We start from the raw sequence: 24,001 nt of genomic DNA on the forward strand, positions 1-24,001 counted from the left end.
TACGGGATCAACCAACTCAGCAGTAACTGGGGAAGAGAAAACGAAGAATCCGGTGAGGGACCTGTCCACCGATAGCAAAGTTTTGGCTGCCCGTTTATCCACGGCCGAACTGAACCGGATGGGCCTTACAAAAAGACAAGATCCCCCACCTGGAAGGGGTTAGCAATACGTCCCTTATTGAATTTTCTCCTCACCCTTTCCCTAGACTGTAGGAGCTTAACCCTGAACTTCTTCCCAAGTGTCACTCACATTGGGAGTACCAGGTACTGGTAGAAGACTATCCAGACTCCAGAGATTAGACAAGGGATCAGAAGGAGGACGACTAAACATGACCTGGAAAGGCGTGGAATCATGACTTTCGTGAAGAGCAGAATTGAAGGCTAACTGAAGCCAGCTCAGGTTTTCATCCCAGGTAGTTTGTTTCTCCAGCGTGATAAGCGATGAGGGCGGCTCTTAGATTGCGGTTGAACCGCTCAGCATGAGAAGGCTGGGGGTAGTAAGGAGATGTCGTAACATGTTTGATTCCATGCCCAAAACAGAAGCGATGAAACTCCCTCGACACGAATTGTGTGCCGTTGTCTGAGACGAAGGTGGCGGGCACTCCAAAAATTCTGTAGAAGGCGGGACTTGAGTGCCTTGACGGTGAGCGACGCCCGTGGCACTCCTAAGAGGAATCAACCAGCAAAACTTAGAGAAAGCATCCACAGCGACAAGCGGGGAGGTGTTCCCTGACTTGCTACGGGGAAAGGGTCCCACATAGTTCAATGAACACCTTTTCAAGAGGCCGCTCCGCCACCTCGGAGGAAAGAAGTCCTAATTTGGTATTTTGTGCTGGTTTACTGACCGAGCAAAGATGACAAGCTCGTACTCTACCAGCAATGTCTCTGTCCATACTCTTCCAGATAAACTTATCTCTGATTTTAGCGATGGTCTTGTGAATCCCCTAAATGACCGCCCACGGGAGAAACATGAAAATAGGAAAAGACCATCGGTATGAGGGCACTCGGCAGAACAATCTTGGGACCACCTCCGCTTCGGGCACGACAGCAGAGGACAACCCTTGGACAAGAAGTAAGGAGAGTGGGCTTCTCCCTCCTGGAGCTCACCAATGATGTTGGGACAACTCGGGGTCTTGAAGTTGGTGAGAGCCAAAACTCTCAAAGGCAGCAGGGAAATCCAACATCACAGTTCCCACACAACGGTGTTTGAGAATCAACAGGATCGCTGGGTAGATGATACATTCTAGAAAGAGCATCGGTGACGCGACGTTTTGGGTGCCGCGAATGTGCTGCATCCTGAATTTAAAGGCCTCAATTTTGACAACCCAGCGACCAATCTTCCCGAGTTGTCGAGGATGGGCCAATAGCCAGGAAAGAGCCTGATTGTCAGTTTCCCAGCAGAAATTCGGAATGCTCTAGGAACCTCCGAAACTTATCCATGCCGAAAACGACCGGCCAGACACTCCAGCTCATAAATAGAAGATTTCTTTTCCTGAAGGGTCAAAGTCCTAGATGCAAAAGCTATAGGTTGCCGAGCGCCGTCGAATTCTTGAGAAAGCACAGCTCCTACAGCACAGGATGAGGAGTCAGTCCTGCAAGATGAAAGGGCCTACTAAAGTCCGGTATTCGCAGCACAGGAGGTTGGATAATGGCCTCCCTAAGCAAGTTTGAAAAGCACGTTCTTGATCTTCACCCCAAACGAACTTTGCGTCTTTCCTTCTTAAGGCGATTCAGAGGGGCGGCCACCTCGGCAAATTCAGGAATAAACCTACGGTAGAAATTAACCATGCCGATGAATCTGGCAACACCCTTGGCATCCTTCGGAGGAGGGAAATCCCGAATGCCTTGGGTCCTGGCAGGGGTCTATAGATACACCCATAGACGACACGAGGTGACCGAGAAACGAGAGATTTCAGACTTGGCGTAAGACACCTTCTCCGGATTGACTGTAAGGCCAGCCCTACCCAACCTAACCAAGACCTCCTCAAGATGTTTAACGTGTTCCGTGAAAGACTCACTGTAGACCAGAAGGTCATCAAGATAATTAAAGACATACTTGAACTTCACATCGTGGAAGATGGAGTCAAGCAACCTAGTTAACGTTTGGGCCCCCACAGCTAGCCCCATAGGCACAGATCAGGTACTGATACAAATTCCACGGAACACAGAAGCCCGTGAGAGGACGTGATTCCTTCTTCAACGGAATCTGATGATAGGCTTGGTTCAAATCAAATATAGTGAAAAATTTGGCCTCCTAACCGAACCAATAAAAAGCAGAATGGAGATCGGGGAGAGGCACTGAGTCAATTTCAATTTTGGCATTAAGTTTTCTTAGGTCGACCACCATACGATTTTTTCCATTAGGCTTTGGAACCAAGAACGCTGGACTGGCATACGATGAGTTTGAGGGCTCAATAACTCCTTGATCCAAGAGATCCTTGATGATACCACGCATAACCTCCATCTTTGGAGGAGCCAACTTGTATGGGTGGGAGCGTACTGGCTGAGTGTCAGTCAGACGAATTTCAAATTCAATAAGATGGGTAGAACCGAGCTTGGGTGTGAGGACCTCCGGAAATCTTGAGCAAAGCTCACGGAGAACCCCAGCTTGCTCCTCATCCAAGGTGACCGAACGGGTCCCCCAGGGGCAGAACCTTCCTCACACTCCACCTCACCAACCTGCGGTGTCGATTTGAATTTATCAGAAAAGGGGACTGACACTCGCCGATTGAATTTGAAAATAAGACTGGCCCGCCTGAAGATCCAGCACCAAACCAGTCTTTTGAATAAAATCCGCTCCTAAAATTACAGTCCATGCTCAGGTCCTGGGCCACAAGGAAGCTCCACACCCATGAAAAACATTCAACCTTAAACTTGATTGAAGCCTTCCTCGAAATTGGAAGAGGGGAATTAGAAGCAGTCCAGCAAGTTAAAGAAGATTCCTCGGTGTGCTTCACCAAACCTAACCTTGAAATGGCTTCAAAAAGACGGGAAGAGATGAGGCTAACAGGCTGACCCGGAATCAACTAGGGCCTTATGCACTAAGTCTCCCACTAAGATATTGATATAAGGGCACACCGAAGATGCTGTCCTAAGCCGTAGGTTTCCCTTTTCTGCTAGGCTCGTAGTGTCCAAACTATTAATCAAATTTTTCGCACAGGTACTATTTTTTTGAAATTTTTTCTTAGACCTCGGGGGAACTTCAGATAAACCCCCCTTTGATCTAGTTTTTTGGACCAGTGCGATATCTCCTAGGACACTCCCGACGAGTATGACCTCGTTCACCACAGGCATAGCAGATGGGTAGACGAAGCCCACCTGAGTGGTGTGGCCCATCTACGGGATTCTGTACGGCCGTGACAGCCCTGGAGGGCTGGATAGAACGATGATTGTTCCTCTCCGCCCTCTGCCGGTCAGCAAACAGCACGCTGCGCGAAGGCAAATGCACTAGACGGTGTCAGTTCAGAAAAGGTGGGAAGGGCGACTCAGGCAAAAAACCAGACGGGAACTCCTCTTCAGGATTGAGAACCCTCAAGAGGGGTATGGTGGTGATCCACAGTACTCCTTCGGGGATATCGAGCCTTAAAAAACCACTAATTCAGGTGTCCCTCACCTCTGGCCACAAACTCTTGGCCAAACTTCTCTCACGTTTGCCCTGAGGCCTAAAGAATTTCTCCACACGGAGACGTTTCCGCTCAAACGGGACCAGGAAAATCAAAGAAATCCAAATGCCTCCCTATGAAAATAATCATCCAGAGGTACCACCCCTCTGGAGAACTCGAACCAGGACATAGTCCAACCCAAAGGCCTTCTCCGCCACCAAGTGGGCAAAACAAAAACCCCGGTGCCCGCAGGTAGGGTTAAAAAAACACGTAACCACGCTACTGCTTACCCATTATTGTTCCGAGCAATGGCGAATAAAAAATGACAAGCAACAGCAGTTAAGCCTTCTCCGAACCGTGTCTGACCGCTTCCGAACAGTAGACCGGTGCCGAGTGAAAACAGCTGGTCAGGTAAAACTAGTCAAGAGGTCAAACCAGCTGACCTCAACCAATCAGCTCCAACCAGGCAGAAAATCAATACTCTGACGGCGTTAGTGACTCCCCCACCGACTGACAAGAGTTGTAGTGGCCGAGGGTGGGAAAAATAATAGACAAAAATAAATTTGGTCCAAAACTGAAGTCGCGCCGGCTCAGAATCTGATCATAATTTGGTTTTAAACTTAATTGCTCATGAACACATGTTCAAAGCGCAGGTTTACAAACATTAGACTAAACAAAGAAATAGTTTAAGTATGATATAATGAATTGAGAATATTACTAGTAAAATTAACATGTATAAATACGACTGTTAAATAGGCCCTTAACTTACTCTAAGAACTTTTGGGGGTTTTTCCCATTTTTTACTGCCTTGGGGGGGAGGGTTAAGATTGACTCCAATTTATCATGTTTATAAATGTAAAAGAAAAAACACATGTCCTACACAAAATAGGAATTTTCCATTAAAACAAAGTGCTTATTTTTCTATGGGAAAGCTAAATGCTTTAACTACATTTTAAGTTTGTTAATTTTTTGTATTATATTTTTTTAACTTTTTAGATGCACAGTTATGTTTGTCCTAAAATATGAAAAGTTACGTAAACACTTAAGTTACGTCACAGGTCTAGTTTTTAGGAACCCTTACGTAATTTACTTACAGATGAGTTTGGGCCTCTGGTCATCACTTGAATAAATTAATAAGTGTACTGTAGCAACCGTATTTCCTTAAAAATCCTTTCGTCATCAATTTCAGTTAAAAACATTTTATTAGTTGAAGTTTTCAATTTCTCTACCTTAAAAAAAGTCAATTTTTTTTAATTGTTTTTGGAAATTATCAATATAAATTGTCAATGTGATAAAATTCAAAATCATGTCATTAGTACAATGTGACTAAAACGAAAACTCAAAACCATAAATCAAAACATAGTATCAAATTTGGATATACCTTACCTTCAGGGCAAAATTATCCGAAAAAAAACTCTACATCACTGTCTTCGCCGTACTCTCTTACGTATCAGCGGCACAATATATACAAGGGGTGTCCCCATGAAAGAAACGGAGATAACTCGTCAGGACTCTGTTTCTTAACGTGTGAAAATAAAGAAAAAAGTTCAAATACCACATAAGGCCAGCAGAAAACGCTTTAGTTAGCGAGCTATACAGGGTGAAAGAAGTTTCGCCCAGGATTTCAGTGGGGGGGCCCACCGTTAAAAGGGAGCCCCTATTAAAATTATTTTTGGTTTTAGGTAGGGCGTATTACCCAGGACGTATAAATTTAATGTAATATTTATGCAAATTGAACTGAAAGACATTGAAATAAAATATGTTAAATATACGTTTTTTCACCCTGCCTAAAACATATATTATTAATACACAATACCAATATTAATACTTGGGTAAGTTATCGTACTTGGGAAGTTACCTTTTACCCACCCAATCCTTTAAAATTTGTTTCATAGTTTCTTAATATTCATTATAACAAACAAGAAAGTATAATTAGACAGCAAACAGGTTTAATTCGGGTTCTTTATCAAATATTTTGTGCTTTATGATTTAAAATAAGTGGTTACGGTCATGAAAAACCATATGAATTAATATGATATGGATATATTTTTATTTAATATTGTTAATGAAATGTTTCTCTAATGAAATTGTTTGAATATCTTTAATATTTACAATCAATACATTAAACAACCAATTTGAGAAAAGTACACTTCTAAACCCCATATGATATTGTACTTTAGTTTAGGTAAATGCAAATTAAAGCATAATAAGAATATTTCGGTCCGTCTACTCACTTAAATATTTAGTTTATTATAGATAGATACACCTAAACACCAATCTATTTTCAACACTTTTTCATATGCCTTAAATAAAAAAAATAAATTATGCTTAAATTTATGCCTTAAGTTAATTCCAAGATGTTCATTTTGTTCATATTAACATTGTTGTTTTAGGAAGGAATAAAAATCATTTATTAGTTTGTATTACACCTTATGACACTGTTATTTAAAAATATCAAATTGAGAACAAATTAATCTTTTTGAACGTCAGCTAGTACTACCTTATTGTTTTAGAGGCTCTTTATTAGCTATGTATTACTTCCAAAACAGTGGAATATACACCATCATGAAACCAAAATAATTTTTAAGCACAGATGTAGTCTTTTACAAAAGTTTTTAGAGATTTAGATCTAAATACAGGCACATATTACGTGTTCATGGGCAGAGTGTGTTACAAACACAGCAGAAGACATCGGTAAGCCATGCTGATATTAGATATGACATAAGGATAGAACGGAAACACCTGGAGCTAAATTTCTCCCTGACCCAGTTTCACACCGGCCATTGTAACCTTTAAGCATAATTGTTTAAGATAGGCACGTTTAAAACTTCGGAGCACAACGCCAACCATACATTCTTCTTTTACAGATGACGGAGTTAAACGAACAGGACTCAAGATTGTCCTTGCAAGATCGACTAACCTTTGCAAACACCATTGTTCAGATAAAACAGGCTTCGAACATAGTATCTGCGTATGTCGACTAATGCTATCAGCCAAGAAATCAATCAGAGGAATATTATATGTGGGTAATGTTTTCTAATATGATGTTAGTATATGAAAAAGTTCTATATAGTAGTCTTATAATAAATAATTTAGTAGACTTTCAAAACGTATCACAAATAAATATGAACGAATTTATTGTGTACTTATGTGGTGTTGGCTATGCTGTTGTAATTTTGTAAAGCTCCAATTTATTTTATGTAAGTGAACCAGTTTTTAAATAAATTGGTGAGTATCATTGAATATCTAATAAGTATAGCAAACAGAAGACGACAGAATAATAATTTGAAACATTTTAAAGTAGTACCTGAAAATTCTCACGAATTCTGATTGGGTTGGATAGGGATGATAGCGATGCCCAACTGTTAGGGACATGTCTCAGTAGAACTTGACCTGTCGACTTATTGTGGGACTTGGCTATGCGGCAGACTACCGGATCCTGCAGAGGATTTAAGTTCGCTCTGAAATTAAATAAATAAGTTGTTAAACTTTAATCATTTTTTCTCACTATAGCAGCAGTAGACATGTAGACCTTTAGCCTGAATCTTTCCTTTTTTGCAGTGCTTCCATCTGTACTCTACATCATCAACTTATCATCAAATTAGTATTATAAAAATGTATCAGCTGTATATTTTAATGTTTTAATTAACAACACATCGCAAATATACTATTAGTATTAGTACTAAAGAGTATTATTTCTTTACTGAATATGATTAGAGAACTACTAAATCATGTAAGGCATTACACTCATGTCAGACATAAAATTCATATGAGTCCTTTGTAATGCTTCTAGATGACGCAATATTTTGTTGCACACAAATTAGCATACTATAGTGATGTAGGGTGTCCGCTATCAATAGTTTGCAGTTATTCTTAAATTGAGTAGGAGATGTGAATATCTTCCAGTTACCACTTTTAAGGGATGTTTTGTGAGTCTTTAAAAATGCATATTTCGTCTCTGTTATTCAGTATTATATTATATACCGCGGCTAACTGCCAGTATATTCTGTTTTTTTTGTCTTACTCATTAATTGTCTTCATGCATTGTTTTATTAGATTATAAATTAACAATATTGTAGTTTAATTGAAGGACGCAATGAGAGTTTCTCATATTAAAAAGGCAGTAAAGTTACTATTCAGATTACGATATTATGCTTAAAGAAGGACTATATTATGACAGATACAATAAGTAGTCTACATACGCCAGTTACTGCCACACATAGGTTATGAATTAAAAAAGAAATTGTTATTATAATTACATAAGTATTTTATTATAATAAATATATTTTATACTGAAAGTAATTATATGAAAATATCGCATACCCAGAAAGCAGCCCATTAGGTACGCTACGTGAGCCAAGTGTGGAGTATGACGTCATTGTGATACCTTTCTTCCTACACAACTCTTGCTCTGCCTTCCCCTGATTGTAGAGGTACTGCTCTATCTGCAAGTTTGCTGGAGGTATGCGAGCCACTTTAAGAATACGCTCTATCTGTTTGACGTTAAAGTTTGATAGACCAATCGCTTTAGTTAGTCCATCGTCCACTTGTTTTTCCATTTCCTAAAAACACCACGTTTTTACTATAAAATCTTGAACAAAGTTGCAGCTTAGTTTTAAATTTTAAAGTTTTAAAAACTTTTTATTTAAGAAGAAAGGAAATTATTGCTCTGGTTATGTATTTATGCGTACAGTAACAGAATTTCTCAATAAACAAAATGTTTATAGCATGTATTATTTCATAATTTTTAATTTTAAGTTAATAATTTATTTGCTGGAGTTTTTTGACCTAAAATTAATTAAAAATTAAAATGAAAGGAACAGTACATTTGAGCATGTATCAATAATTTTTTTATGATAAAAATATGCTCAAAATATTGATATTAAATCCTGTATCAGACATACATACACACATCTCGCGTCGTATAATAAGGTTTTTCTAAAGTTGAAAGCAAAATGTACAGTATATAGCTAACTTTATTCTTGATATATCTTGAGGACAGACAATGTGACATCAAAGAAACTTACATCTATCAAGCAGAAGAGAAAATATGCCAGCCTATTCAATAACATACAGCAATCCTAGTGCTAGACATGCACCTTCACCGAACTCTTTTTTTTGTATATTGAAATAAATATAAAATATCAAGTCTACAGATGAAGTTGTTGTGACACACGGCGGATAGTACGACTACGAAAAGGCTCAGTTAAATTCCATAGGAAACGAACCTATAATAAAGACAATGCTGTCTAAGTAGAAATTACTTTACGTAGCTACTATAAACAGATATACAGATAGAAGAAGGATTTTTCCAGAACCCTTTTAGATAGCTAAGCAAAATATACAAAACCTCAAGAAATAATCTCAAATTATACGTTATCCTAAATTACAGACTTTGATAATACTAAACCAAATCCAATGGAAGGACATACACATTTAACAATCTCAATGTCTATCAGTCTATATGAAATGAAATGAAATGAAAGAAAGTTTATTTCCGTTATAATTACAATACTATTACAATTAGTATTAATATATAAATTGATAATAATTATATGTGTACAATAGGTCACTAAAAGTATTTATACATAGCGTTTGGAAATTAGCCTACATGGGCAAGCAGCCTGTGCGTAGGCTAGAGTCGTATTATTAATAGTATTATTACTAGTATGTATATAAAAACTTATATCCCAGGAATGTAGCACTGATATATCTCTACCCAAAGCTCCTGCCGTCTCTATTAAATACAATGTTCATCGCCATCAGTGTATTCCAGTACCTGTCAACAGGGTATTTTTCAAGTTTACAGCCGAAGATGAGAATGAAGGGGGAGATAATGTAGTATTCAGTAATGTTTACTGTAACAGTTAGTCGTAGGTAATCCATAATCATGAGCAACAGTTGGTACAAGAAATGGTCATGACCGCCCACACTCGGACAGTAACAAGGTCTCGGCCTCCTCAAGTCCAATATGCAGTAGAAAACTTTTAACTTTATGTTTGAATATTTCAATAGACAAGGTTTCGAATAAATAAAAATTTCTAAATTTGTAACGTATATTTCTAAATAAGGTCTGAGATATATAAAATGAGTTAGTATTTGAATATAACTTAATTAATGGTATGACAGAGATCCCCACTCTATTAGAGTGCCTGGTATTATAAGAATGTGACGTTAAAGAGAAAATTGTAGAAAAATGTTTATATATGTTTGTTAATATACTTTTTATATACAACTGGCGCAAGGAAAGAATTGATGTTTCATGAAAAAGATTGTAAGTTGGATATCTCTTACTTTTTCTAAACCCTGCTTTTAAAAATACTTTTCTGAATAACAAAAAGAGGTTCAAGGATCGATTTTCGAGCTCCTCCCCATGCAATGTTTCCAAATGATAATAGAGACTGTACGTAAGCAAAATACGCAGTTTTAATTTCTTTGTCACTTAAAATGTCACTTAATCTTCTAAATGCATAAATGTATTTTCTGACTTTGTTTTGCAAATAAGCTACATGTTCCGTCCACTTTAAACGATGATCGAAAACCACACCTAAATACTTATAGGACACTACACTCTCTATACTCTTACAATAACATATTAAATTTTGTGTACGATCCACAATTCTGAATTTTCAATTCATTGAATGGGCATTCTGAGTTAATGCTTAAAGAGATTGGCATAAATTTTGTTTTTAAAATGTTTAATGACAGAATATTGTGTTCCAACCACAGTTTTATGTTCATCAAATCGCTCAATGCCTTGGCCTGTGCTTCTAGCCAACTACTTCCTGAAATAAATATTAAACTGTCATCTGCGAACAGAAAAAGTTTGCCTTGTAACTGAATTTTTGCAATATTGATGATATATATTAGAAAAAAAATTGGGCCTAATGTGCTGCCTTGTATTACCCCCGTAGTCTACATTTTTTTGGATCGCTATTTTCTCCGCATATAGACACAACCTGATTCCTGTCATTCAAGTAGCTATTGAACCACGCTGGAGCAGTACCGCGGATTCCTATCATTTCGATTTTTCGTAGCAAGATTGTGTAATCAACTGAGTCAAACGCTTTTTTAAAGTCTAAAAAATAATATGAATAAACACCTATTATTTTTTGAGATATTGTCGTTCAATTCCTTATTTACGTCAAACAATACATCATTAATATTCTTGTCTGATCTAAATCCATATTGGAACACACTCAATATATTGTTGTTTTGTAAATATGAGACGAGCTGATTTTTTCACTATACGTTCTAAAACTTTGGAAAATACGCTTAACAATGAAATAGGGCGGTAGTTGCTTTTGTCGGTAAAACAATTTGATTTATAAAGGGGTTATAAATTTTTTCCAATTTGAATTTATGGGGAAATACGCCAGTTGATATGCTTCAATTAATTATGTGTGTTAAAGGCTGCAATATAATATGCATATTAGACTTTATCAGGTCCGCCGAAACCCCATCCCATCCAGGTGCGGCTCCTCCTCTCAGTCCAGTGATTTGCCGTTGCAACGTCTTGTTCAGTCACAGTGTGTATTGTGAAGTCCGTGTTCAATCTAAAGTCAGAGTCTCTCACCACTGGGTTCCCACTTACAATTATATAATCTGAATATATATATATATATATATATATATATATATATATATATATATATATATATATATATATATATATGAAGATCCATGTAAAAAACTTTGAGTTCAAAACTTCGTTTTCGAGATATAATAGGCAACTGTATTATCTATATAACAAGTAGCATACATTCTTTTATGTTTTGTCAGTAGAGGCTAAACAAATTAATGAGGATAGACATAAATAGATAGACCAGATGTAATACTTTTTTGACCTTTGGGTAATAACTTGAGTGATAGGAAGTAAAACTGCATTCTTACTTCACTTATGAACACACATTACCTTCCATAAAGCCACGTGATCAGTCGTCATGTCCAGTTTCAACCCTGTATTGTCCACTGTGTTGCCTTCGTGTTTTATCACTTCATCAGCATTGATCCCAGCGGGATGGTGTATCAAGTATAGGTCCACATACTTCAGCTGGAGCGCTTTCAATTGCTTCTGTAAATACTCCCGAACAAGTTTAGGACTGTTCCCTTGCATAAGGTAGCTGAAAAATTAATGATATAATAGTACTATACAACTGGTATGCACTTCTCGCATTATCCATAATTTTAAGTACTAGGTGAGGTAAAGAGATTGACTATTTTAAGATAGATTTAATTTAAATTTGTTTGATTATTTGAAAATATAACATCATTACAAAATATTTGCCATCGTTACGGGTTACAACAAATCCTTAAATATTGGTAATCAAATTGCCCGACCGATAGAAGTTTTATAAAGGTTTTTGTTAATTTGGTGTATGAAGTACCAATTTTTTTTCGTTTCGGAATATTCTGCAAACATTTTATGTATTAACTTCACTTAACTAAATGTATTATTTTCAGATTATAAAATTTTAAACGGTTTTTACATTTTTAAAATAATATACTCGAATTGAAATTATTCGTGACTTCCGCATATGGGATTTTCGCCTAAAAATTATTATATGTAACTAAATATTATTTGTTGTATACACAACTAAAGGCATGGAAACAGAGATATGGCTATGGCGGTACACTCACGTAACGTTTTGTAATATATGATAATGCAATATAAAAGAGATATGTAAATGTAATAATATTCATAAATTTACACATGCAACTGCTTTGATAACACAATATAATACATTTTTACCCCATCACAAGCAAAACGGGAGGAGACAATAATTAAACAATGAATACATTTTACTAGTATTCAATACATAAATATATATTCTTAATATAAATATTATATATATATATAAATATATATATATATATATATATATACATATATATATATATATATATATATATATATATATATATATATATATATATATATATATGTATATTGAGAATGTATACTCATATATATGTGAATGTGTGTGTGCGTGTGTGTGTGTGTGTCAAGACATTTTTTTTTGAAAAATATAGGAAAATACAATTATGTCATAACACAGTTATATTAGATTTTCAAAGCTACCTATACCTAAAAGCAAATAATCAAATTTTCATTGTATAGAGATTAAATTAATAATTTGTTACTGAAAAAACTATGTTTTTATATATATCATATTTTCTATGAAAGATTATTTCAAATAAAATGTTTAAATGTTTAACTAATTATCTAAATGTTAATCTTAAAATATGTCCACAATCTTACACTGCACAAACGTTCCAAGAATCTTACTTGATGAGTCACTAAATCAATATTTATATAGTGAAATCCTACCACTATCTTACAAAATGATATCAATAACACTTTTACACCTTGATGTAATTTCCAAATTGTTTTAAGTCCTAACAACTACTATGTAATGGATTTGACAATTTGGAAGATTGAGAAGCCTGGAGGCTCAGAAAATAGGGGTAGTTTGTAATCAGGGGTGCTTCTAATAATAAATCATAGAATTGTATACAATTTAATACAAAAATATTTTTCCAATTTGATGGAAAAGTGAATTTTAAGGTAATGCTACATACATAATTGGTGGCCATGGTTAGCTTAGCCACAGTCACAACTGAGTCGTGTTACCTTGGTAGTGATAAAAATGTCCTGGCGACTAATCTTGCCTGATCGCAGCCACTCACTCAGCACTCGGCCGATAGCCTCCTCGTTGTTGTAGACAAAAGCTGTGTCAATGAGGCGATATCCGACCTCAAGTGCTGTGTGTAGAGCTCTCTCCAGTTCCGCGTCCACACTCTATAAAATTATAACATTTATTACAAAGTTTTTATCTAAAACTACATTCTAATAAATTTTAATTCTTCATTATTTTTTAGAATAAAATTCCATTCCAGAGCATAAAAAAGTGGTGGTGACATACTAAACGTTACTTTAATTACTATACTAGATTAGAATGGATGTGAATATACATTATAATTTTTTTTCAATATAAATATATCACAAAGTGGAAACAATTTTGTTTAGATTACACACAAATTATGGAAAAAATGAAGGACCCGAAAGAACGTAATGCAAGTCAACCAGTGCAACAAACTTTATCAAGGTTACTGTTGTGAAGTTGGAAAATGTCATTTGTTTTTGTTGGATGTGTTTACAAATGTTGTAAGTTTACGATTTTTTTCTTTATAGTGGCCAGCACTAAAACTAATTTAGAATTTTGGAATTTGATTTTTACTTCTTACTTTGCCCATCTGGCTCTAAAACCAATAGAAATTTTACTTTGACCAAGACAAATATATGTACCAAGTTTAAATTTTTTTATAAAACGTTATCATCAAAGACACTATTCAGGTGCTTATTAAGAGTCAAAACCTATCCAGCTGCACTGCATCAAAATGAGATAAGTACTTGGGGATAATTTGGTAATCTCTTAGTGTTATTATGATACTACTACATGCATGTACAGGATGCAGATAATAGTGTAAAGTGAAGAAGAGAAGGGATTTAGGAGGAGAAAGACAAAAAAAGTTTGGAAATAGAAGTAGCATTTAAATTTACTGAGTTAAATACTTGTAATGGCATCATAATTATTTTAGCACATTTTGTAACCTAGGTTATAAAGGACAAAATAAGGCATCATAATCGTATTAAAAAAGAACAATTAGATCTGTAATGAAGTATAGAAATGCTAGTCCCCCTAAACCTCTTGCAGGAAATGCAGTTAAAGTAGTTTCATAAGGTTTTAACTACTGGTGTATGAAATTTGAGATCTCGAATTCAAATAGTAAGGTTTTTCCAACTTAATGACCACAATGCGTTGTTGTAAGCCTCTTCTCAAAATAATTTAGAAACTTCTTTTAGCTATGGCGAATAAAGAATAACTTAAAATTAAAATTAATTTTAAACTTGGAGCTTTAAAACAGTTGATATACTGTACGAGTTTTTAAAGCCAATAAATTCTTACTCTATAAAAAATGTTCTCCAAAATAATAGTTCACTTGAACATATTTACCAAAATATTTCCTTATCTCTTAATAAAAATTCCTTACAATAAATTATAATCGTTACATTTTAAAAGATTTTTGTCCAAAACTGCGAGTCTACTTTCTTACTTTTTTGTTTTATTTCTATATATGAAAAGAATTAGTCCATTTAGTGATATGAAGATTTATTACGATTATTGTATTCATTCTATTATGACTCTGACTATTTATTCGTTTTACAAATAGTTATGGAGTGGAAAAACTCGAGAATTAAAATAAAATAACCTCATCTATCTTAATTTATAAAAAGCTACTTGATCAATACAAAGGGTTTTGCTATACTCTATTGGAAAGTTACTGGTTAAAAAGCACACCAGTTTAATTTGGTTTCTGTTTGAAACAGTGTTGGCTAAGAAATTATACTTAATGAAAACAAAATTTGTATAGAATTGTAAATCTGTAATTGGATAGAGTTTTAATGTCTTACCTGCCATGTTCCCAAACCGAAAATTGGCATTTCCAGGCCAGAGGCAGACTTGAGGACGGAGGTAGCAGTTAACTTCGCCATAATCGTGTTTCACTGACTGATGTTACTCCATACCGATTGTAAGTGGTATCAGCACTTCCTGAAAGATAAGACCTCATTTTTTGTTGTAATCTCTAGTTCTGTAACCGTAATCTAATAATTACTCAGTTCCTATTGAAATAAACTTATCAAATTATCAATATTGTTTAAGCACTGTTTAATAACCGACTGATACTAGTGTTTATCAGTAGAGAATATCAATTCACGTTTTGCCTAGGTTTAAAAGTGTTTTTAGAACAGCTTTTACCTCATTGTGTACATGAATTTATTGTATACTTTTTTTTCTCTCGTACCATTCTTGCTTATATAACCTGTAGATATACCATTTTAAATAATTTGAAAGAGATCTTTACTAAACCCTGTTTACTGTTTTTATACGTCCAAAAGAACGTTAAAAAAGTGTCTTTCATTTTGAGTATTTCTCCCTAAATTTTTTTGACAATAGCTCGTATCTCTAATGAACTAGGAACTTAAATTACAATAATTTAAAACTAAGATTATTATAGGTACGTAAATATGTCACGAAATATTGAGTAAATAATAAGGTAACGAGGAGAATAAATATATTACGTATGTCACGTACATAAGTGTACAGTTTTAAAATACTCAAACTGCTAATATTTTGAAATACTATTTCATCTTATATGATAGATTTAACTATCAGCAGATCCTCTTTGATATTCTGAAAAGCTCATTATGTAATGTAGTGCCTTATAAAAGGAACTTTATTAACGGCTTCCTTCTTTACTCTGAACAGAGTAGTTCTGTGTTAGGAGACACTTGGAGGTTTTTTCCAAATTAAAAATAGGAAGAGCAAGGAATAAGGGCAAAGACGTTTCCGACCCTATATTTTTTGTCTATATTTTGAATTGATAGAGAAGAATTTAAATTTAATTGATTTATTATATTTAAATATTAAACTGTACACAGAATTATATATTCATAAATACTGAAAGGTGGTGCCATAGTTCCAAATGACAACAACCCTCTCATCAACCAGAAATATTTTATTAAACTCTTTGTACGAATGCTATGCTAATTATATCTTTAATTCAATTATAGTTACCATCAGTACAAGGAGAATTTGCGTGTTCTTTGCATAACAAACACAAGCAAATATCACAGGAAGAGTATACGTCTTTATCACAGCACTCAATGTAACAAGTTGGAAAATAATCCGAGTCTAACTCACCATAGTCAATATCCATTTTGCTTATCGTATCAGCATTATTTAAATTAGCTGAATGCATAAACTTTACTACTCAATAATCAAGTATCAAAACGAAAATACTTTGTTTCACAACACCAACTTGAAACAATCAAAACAGCGGCTGATACATCAAATAATTGAGGTTACCTTCAGGTTACAGTTTAGCTAACATCAAACTTGCATCGAATTAACCAAGCCTGCTAATGTTGGCACCCCAAACAATTAATTATAATTAGACTTATCTCACTTTATTTCCAAGCATGCAATTAATAATAATGAAGTTTAAAGGCAATTTAAACAAACTCTAAGCACAATAAAAACCATTAATCCCTAAAATAATGGATTAATAAATCCGTGTATCATATGGATACGACAGTATCTTCTTGCAATAGAGTGGAATTTGTTAGTTACGACTGTTATCGAACTTACTATATCTCCACAACGAAAAGAGATACAGATACGACTGAATGTTAATTGAATAGAGCACATTAAAATCAGTAGAAAGGTAGTCGTATCTCAAAATAGATATATATATATTATATAGATATATATATATATATATATTATATATATATATAATATATATATATATATATATATACAGGGTGTATATTATGTCTGGAAACACCCAAATATATCCTTTAATAATTTAAATATAAATTTGAAACCTCTTACAATCGTGATAGAGATTGGGCATCTACTTTTTGGAACAATGTTTTGTTATGTCACACCAACGGGGGACGTCCTGCCGAGGGTATCGTGAATATTCTTAATGGAAGCCTATACCTTGTGATACATCATTTTAAAGGTAATAGCTTACTGAATTGAATGCCACAAACCGCATCTCAAAGGAATTATTCTATCAGAAAATAGAGCATTTTTAGTATTGAAAATTTACTGATGTTCAACAATGTAATTTTAACATGGTTCTTGCCACAAAATGTGTTACACTAATTTTTTTAGCATTTTTTAAATGTTCAATTAAAATAAAATAAACAATTTATTTTTAAGCTGGTTTCATTAGTACAAATTTACCAGTTTTTATTACAATGAATAAAAACTTATGAGTCACTTTCTCTGATTACTTATGAATCTGTACTTGGTGTTTTCCAGTCAGCAGGAAGGTTTAAAGAGACAAAGGTCACTAGCCTATGAGAAACATTATTGTGTTATTAATCATCTGGTCTACAGGTTTCAGTTTGTTGAGCATGGAGCTTTCACTAGACAGGTCTAAGCTTGGGAATTACAAATGGACAAAGGTCATATCATTCCTGTCGAGTTAATCAGTGTCTCTGAAGCATTGCTGTCAACAAGTTATCTAATTACAGTAGTTCAGTTTTTATTTGGCATTTTAATGGAATTGTCTGAAAGAGAACGAATTACTCTGTTGATGATGCGAGGATATGGCGATCGTCAAAGATCTTATCGGGAAGTTTGTAATTTGTTTAATGGACACTTTCCCAGAAAGGAATCCCATAAGTGTTTTCAACAATATCAAAAACTATTGAGCGTTTTGAAATGACAGGGAGTGTACGTAATCGGCCAAAGTCGGGTAGGATACAATCTGCAACAGATGAAGAACATGCACTAGATGTTTTGCAAACATTTATTGAAGACCCACATACATCGCTCAGAAAAGCTGCACAGCAACATGATATGCACCCTATGTCTGTGAGTAAGATTTTGAAAATTAATAAATACAAACCATTTAAAGTTCATTTAGTCCAACAGTTAAGTGAGGATGATTACGACAGAAAGAGTTGAGTTTTGTGAACTTGTGATGCGCAAATGTGATGACAATAGAGATTTTCTGACCAACATACTATTTTCTGATGAGGCAACTTTTTTCCTAAATGGCAATGTTAACAGGCACAATTGCCGTTACTGGGCTAGTGAAAACCCACATTGGATTACTGAGTCCCATTCACAGCAACCACAAAAACTGAACGTATGGTGTGGAATTTTATGGTTGGACCCTTTTTCATCAATGGAAATTTAAATGCCGAACTTTACTACAATATGCTCCAAAATGAAATAATCCCAGCTATTCAAATTGCATCAGGAGAATACTTTTATAATGTATGGTTTTCAGCAGGATGGTGCTCTACCCCATTATGGGAGACAGGTAAGAGAGTATTTGGATTTAAGGTTTCCTCATAAATGGATTGGCCGAAGAGGAGAAATCGAATGGCCTCCAAGATCTCCGGATTTGTCACCAATCGATTATTTCCTATGGGGTCATTTATAATCCAATGTTTATAGAAGAAAGCCTCATAATTTGGAAGACCTAAGAAACAGGATTATAGAGGAGATTGCTTTGATAACTGAAGAAATGTTAGGCAACTCTGTCGAATCATTTTACACAAGATTGGCTCATTGTCAAACCGTAGAAGGACCACAGTTCGAACAATTGCTTTGACACCAAATGCAGGTAAAACGTTTGTTGTAAGACTTTTCTAACAGCATACATTATTTTTTATTTGTAATAAGAAATCAATAACATAAGTATTTCCATAATTGTACTGTAATAAAAAACTGGCAAATTTGTGCTAATAGAACCAGCTTAAAATGAAATTTTTGTTTTATTTAATTGAACATTAAAAAAAATGCTAAAAAATTAGTGTAACACATTTTGTGGCAAGAACCATGTTAAAATTACATTGTTGAACATCAGTAAATTTTCAATACTAAAAATGCTCTATTTTCTGATAGAATAATTCCCTTGAGATGCGGTTTGTGGCATTCAATTCAGTAAGCTATTACCTTTAAAATTATGTATCACAAGGTATAGGCTTCCATTAAGAATATTCACGATACCCTCGGCAGGACGTCCCCCGTTGGTGTGACATAACAAAACATTGTTCCAAAAAGTAGATGCCCAACCTCTATCACGATTGTAAGAGGTTTCAAATTTATATTTAAATTATTAAAGGATATATTTGGGTGTTTCCAGACATAATATACACCCTGTATATATATATATATATATATATCGATTTTGAGATACGACTACCTTATATATATACTGAGTACGAACATCAACTCGAGGGTGTGCATTGCTCACGTCGGAATCAACTTTTAATTTGTATTCACTTTAGTTACTTTAATGATATATTGCAACAATAATTGCAACAATTTCCATTGTATCTGAATGAATAGATTCTATGTACTCTCTTAAACTAAAGGGCCAATGAGGTAAATACTTAAAACAACTTTTAAGAGAGGAAACCACAGGGGTACTTTATAATTTAAAAACAATAAAAGTTACAGAACTTTCTGCTGTATTTATGTAGCGTTCTGTTTTTGCAATATATAATGATTGCAAGTGTCCGAAATCCTTGTCTTTCTAAATTATATAATAATAAAGAATTGACTTTGTTGACTCTACCACCACAAATACTTTCAGCTTTATTGTTTACAATATTTAATAGTAAAATAAAATAAAAATGTCTTAATTATTGGAGTGTTTGTTTCTAAATTAATCAATATTTAATACTGCATCAGTTATTAATATTTCCGCGGTACAAGTGCACAACACCCGATTACATGTGAAACAACACATCAGTCGGTTTTGGATGCATGTGTGCCTCTTATTGTTGGCCCCAAGGTGTTTTGGATGCTTAAAGATTATCCAAAATGCATTTAAAACAAATCAGAATTCAAGCTTAAATTAAGGCTGCATTTTGTAATGGGGTGTTCTTACTCACCGGGTGGGATTCTAGAATAGATTTATTACATTTATGATTTAAACTAAATGTCTTGATAGAAGTGCTCAATTTAGGCTAATTTATTTTATCCTTAAATGAGTTTAAGCCACTTTGTTATTTTTAACTCTAAAATCTGCTATTCCAATATTGTTTAATATTGACATCATCTTATAACTATTAGTTGTCATACAACAATCAATGTATTTTAATTGATATGGTCGTATTATTATATAAATAAGTCAGTAAGATGTTAATATTAAGAAATGTAAATTGTAAATATTTGTAATACAAAATTCCATTACTAGAATTCTTTTTTAAAATGTTTATTATATTTAGTGGTCAATCTATCATGATTACAAACCACAAAAATTAATTCCTAATAATTTACACTTATACTTTTTTAACTGAGATATAATACATGAGTAATGAGTATGTACATACCATGATAATTTATTCATGTAATATTTCTGGTATAGAAGTATTATCTACTCTAGTTTTGTTTTCTGAATAATTGAAACATTGTAATACATTTCCAAATGAAATAGTTACCAAACAACTGGTCTGGAAAACCGACAGTAGCCACACTCAGCGAGTAAGAGGACGTCACGTACTTGGGACGTGATGTAGGGTATCACGTACACTAGAGGCCCTTTACACCGATTTAACAACCACCCTTTTCATATTGAATTACGAACTGCCCACTTTGGGTTTGATTGCAATCTTCAGAAGCGAAGTAATAAAGTAAAGGATCAGCAGCTTTGCCAAGATCGCCCTGTGTGTTGTATACTATGTGCATGTAAATTGGTTTAATATTTTGATTAACATTCAATATAAAACAAAGAATCAGAAGAATCAGTGTATTTCGTATCGCTACTTCTCATGTCTTATTTAGCTTCTGAAAATTATTAAGAGACTTATGTTACCTAGGTTTATTTCTCTATAAAAAAAGGTTTTTCTTCTATTGTACAGGTTTCATTCTAGTCGTCCAACGATCTAAGAAATCCTTAGCAAAAAAATTTTAACAATGGTAAGAGATTTTCCCAAAAAGTTCCAAACAAAAGTTACGACCTCTCTGTCGTACCAATCTCACCAAGTTCAAACAAGTATTATAACGTGACCTTCTTATTCTTTAAAGTATAATCGGAGTCATCATCTGTTGTCTGATAAAAAATGAAACGAAAATTTCTGTCAATCGCTAAACGTGGTCAAGATCAAATTGTAGAAATAATTAAACTTTGTTTAAGGTTATATTCAAAATAATTAAAAATACGGTACAGGTTAAAATTTCACATTATCGTTTTTTACATGCAATTAGACTGACATCTTACCTGGTGCTTAAAAATTAAGAGAAGTATTTATGTTGCTTCAGTGACAAGAACTTTTAAATGAATTCCAAAATAAAATTCAAATTCAAATACAAAACCAAAAGATTTATACTATAATTGTTAGGGAAGGGAAAATATGTTCACATTAGTATAATATTTATAGTCCTAAACTATAATTCCGAACTTCCAGTTTGTAAATATTTAATTTCAAGTTGGTTGTCATTCCTAAAAATATGCTTAAAAATATGTCATATGTAGTTATATACTAGCATATGACTTAAAGGAAGATGATGACATGATTTAATAATCTATGGAGAATATTCATAATGATTATTCCACATAATTGTAATAAAAGAATGAAAGAATTAAAATAAATATTGTAAACTAGATAATAAAGCAGTTATTAAAAAAGTATAAGACAAAGAATGTTTGCTATCTTATTTGTGTCGGACGCGATAATAACATCGAATTCAAGAAGATCAACAAATGGAATCGATTATTTACTGTTAGATATTTGTATTGGGGAAAATCGCAATAGATTGGATTACAGTAGTAGTTTACGTTTTGGATGGATTTGGTTATGTCCTTTATTGTGGATTAGTAGTAAGGTTAACATAAAACAAAACCATAAAACATAAAATCAAAGTGATAATAATTCAATGGACTGTTTGTTTTGCTAATTATTTCTTTGGATAATGTTAAAAGTATCTTATTAATACCATTACAAATATACATTATTTATTAATAGTTTCATTTCATGACATGAGCGACTTAAAATGAACCCAAATGCAATTAAAATTCACCTGTATATTAATAAAGCTATTTTAATAGCCCACATCAATAAGTAAATAAGCACACATCAAGTGAAGCATGATTTGTAAAGTAGTCTCTAAACCAAACAACTTTGCTAGGTTATTTATATAGAGCAGCATATTTATTGCTCACCCTAAATGTGCCATTTTTTATGTCGAACATTAATTGTACGTGTGAGGTAGACAGGTGCACCACGTGTGCGGTGCTTATCGATTTCTGTGCGGTTAGTTACGATCTGTATTGGTTTCAGTAATCCATTCTCACATGTATATGGACACTGTTTTACAGTTTAGTTAATGCACATTTTTTGTTTTCCATTTTGCTTTCCGAGTGTACGAAGTTTTATTACGTTATTTTTAATGTTACAAGTCCAATGACCCTATCATGCAATCATTAAGAAGTTAGGTAAACTTGTACATCTGTAAGTACATTCGCATGGTAGTTCGAGAATGAATTGACTTATAACCATTAATAATTGTGTTTAATTTCAATATGGGGCAATATTTAATTCGGTGATAGTGCACGTAAAAGTTGGCTTGTAAATTTAGTGAAGTCTATTACGCGATTCATGGCCGGGTGATATCCCAACTTATGTATAAATACTGAATTCCGTCAACATTACGTATTTTATTTATGGAATGATATAAAATATAGTTACTCCAGTTTATACAATATCGAGCATCCTCTCTATAATTATGTAATAAGTTGTCCTACATTATGTCTCGAATTGTAAAAGTTAAATTGGGAACAAAGTGGGACAATAATGTATTTTACTTCCCGTACGAATTCCTCAAGAGATTATGTCTACATATCTTGACAGCTGTACGATACAAAGCCTCCTTCTAAAAATGTTTTATTTCAAAGATATCAAACATGAAATTACAGTAAAATAAGTTTTACATATAAAATTAATGTTTTTGCATAGAACTGTACTGTTTTTACATTCACTGAATGCTTTTTAGTCTAAGGTTGTTCAATTCACATACACCGAATTTGTGTTTATGCTATTGAAAGATTTGGTTACAGTTAATTTTTATTCAGTTATGGTGTGGTACAAGCAGTGAGATATATGTTTTTTTGGTTATATTATTTAGAAGGCATTACTATTCTATAGCAGTCTGAAAAAATGAAGGGTTGTAAAACAAGACAAAGTACAATTTCGCTTATATGTTTTACATGTTATACTGTATTACATTTAATCTTTCCGTAATTTCAGGATGTTTTGAATGAATTGCCACGTTATAAACTCTCTATAACTAATATTTAAAGTCACACTGACACGATACTTGTGTGTTAACCAACGACTAATTCAATTATTACCAACACTATCCTTATCATAGGTTAGGTAATAGAAACCCGATAACTTTCCTAGTACAAAGGTTTCAACTAGTGACTTTGATCTGCTCTATGTTGGTAAATGTGATTATCGGTACATGATCACAAGTTATCTGCTAACTCCGAGTACCTCTGCTGTTAAGTAGGTTAATTGTGTGACAGAGGATGTACGATAAGTTAAAATGTAGAATTAGCTAGAGTTAGGTAAAGTACATCCACTATGGAATTTCAGTGAGTGAAATATACTATACAATTTTTCACCGAGCTGTCACTGATTATTCAACCAAACATTTACCAAAAACTTAAAACTGCGTAAGATTAAAAAAATGCTATCGATAGCAAAGAAAATCTTCCCACTGAAACAAAAAAACAGGCAAAATGATCGATGAATCGTGAAAATAAAAGAGCCACGTGCCGGTAATACCATCCAGTCAA

General features: G+C 33.9%; 2 protein-coding genes across 2 annotated transcripts; both read right to left on the minus strand.

The window, feature by feature from the left end:
* Positions 1-3,597: 3,597 nt before the first annotated feature.
* LOC124358352 (aldose reductase-related protein 2-like) lies at positions 3,598-12,358 on the minus strand. The gene is made up of 5 exons (XM_046810653.1): positions 12,354-12,358; positions 11,517-11,724; positions 7,925-8,163; positions 6,909-7,062; positions 3,598-3,735 (listed from the first exon to the last, which is right to left on the minus strand). Exons 1-5 carry the CDS (start codon positions 12,356-12,358, stop codon positions 3,598-3,600), a joined length of 744 nt encoding a protein of 247 aa, XP_046666609.1.
* Positions 12,359-13,205: 847 nt separating this feature from the next.
* LOC124358353 (D-galacturonate reductase-like) lies at positions 13,206-15,165 on the minus strand. Its single transcript, XM_046810654.1, has 2 exons — positions 15,078-15,165; positions 13,206-13,403 (listed from the first exon to the last, which is right to left on the minus strand). Exons 1-2 carry the CDS (start codon positions 15,156-15,158, stop codon positions 13,206-13,208), a joined length of 279 nt encoding a protein of 92 aa, XP_046666610.1. The 5' UTR covers positions 15,159-15,165.
* Between the last annotated feature and the right edge of the window lie 8,836 nt (positions 15,166-24,001).

The sequence above is a fragment of the Homalodisca vitripennis genome, chromosome 3 (genome assembly GCF_021130785.1).
Source record: "Homalodisca vitripennis isolate AUS2020 chromosome 3, UT_GWSS_2.1, whole genome shotgun sequence".
NCBI lineage: Eukaryota > Metazoa > Arthropoda > Insecta > Hemiptera > Cicadellidae > Homalodisca > Homalodisca vitripennis.

Coding starts and splice junctions, on each gene's coding strand:
- LOC124358353 (XM_046810654.1), bottom strand. CDS start 15,158: ATGGCGAAGTTAACTGCTACCTCCGTCCTCAAGTCTGCCTCTGGCCTG. Junction 13,404..15,077: donor TCGGTTTGGGAACATGGCAG/GTAAGACATTAA, acceptor ATAATTTTATAG/AGTGTGGACGCGGAACTGGA.
- LOC124358352 (XM_046810653.1), bottom strand. Junction 8,164..11,516: donor ATCACGTGGCTTTATGGAAG/GTAATGTGTGTT, acceptor TGGTGTTTTTAG/GAAATGGAAAAACAAGTGGA. Junction 7,063..7,924: donor CCTAATGGGCTGCTTTCTGG/GTATGCGATATT, acceptor ATTTAATTTCAG/AGCGAACTTAAATCCTCTGC.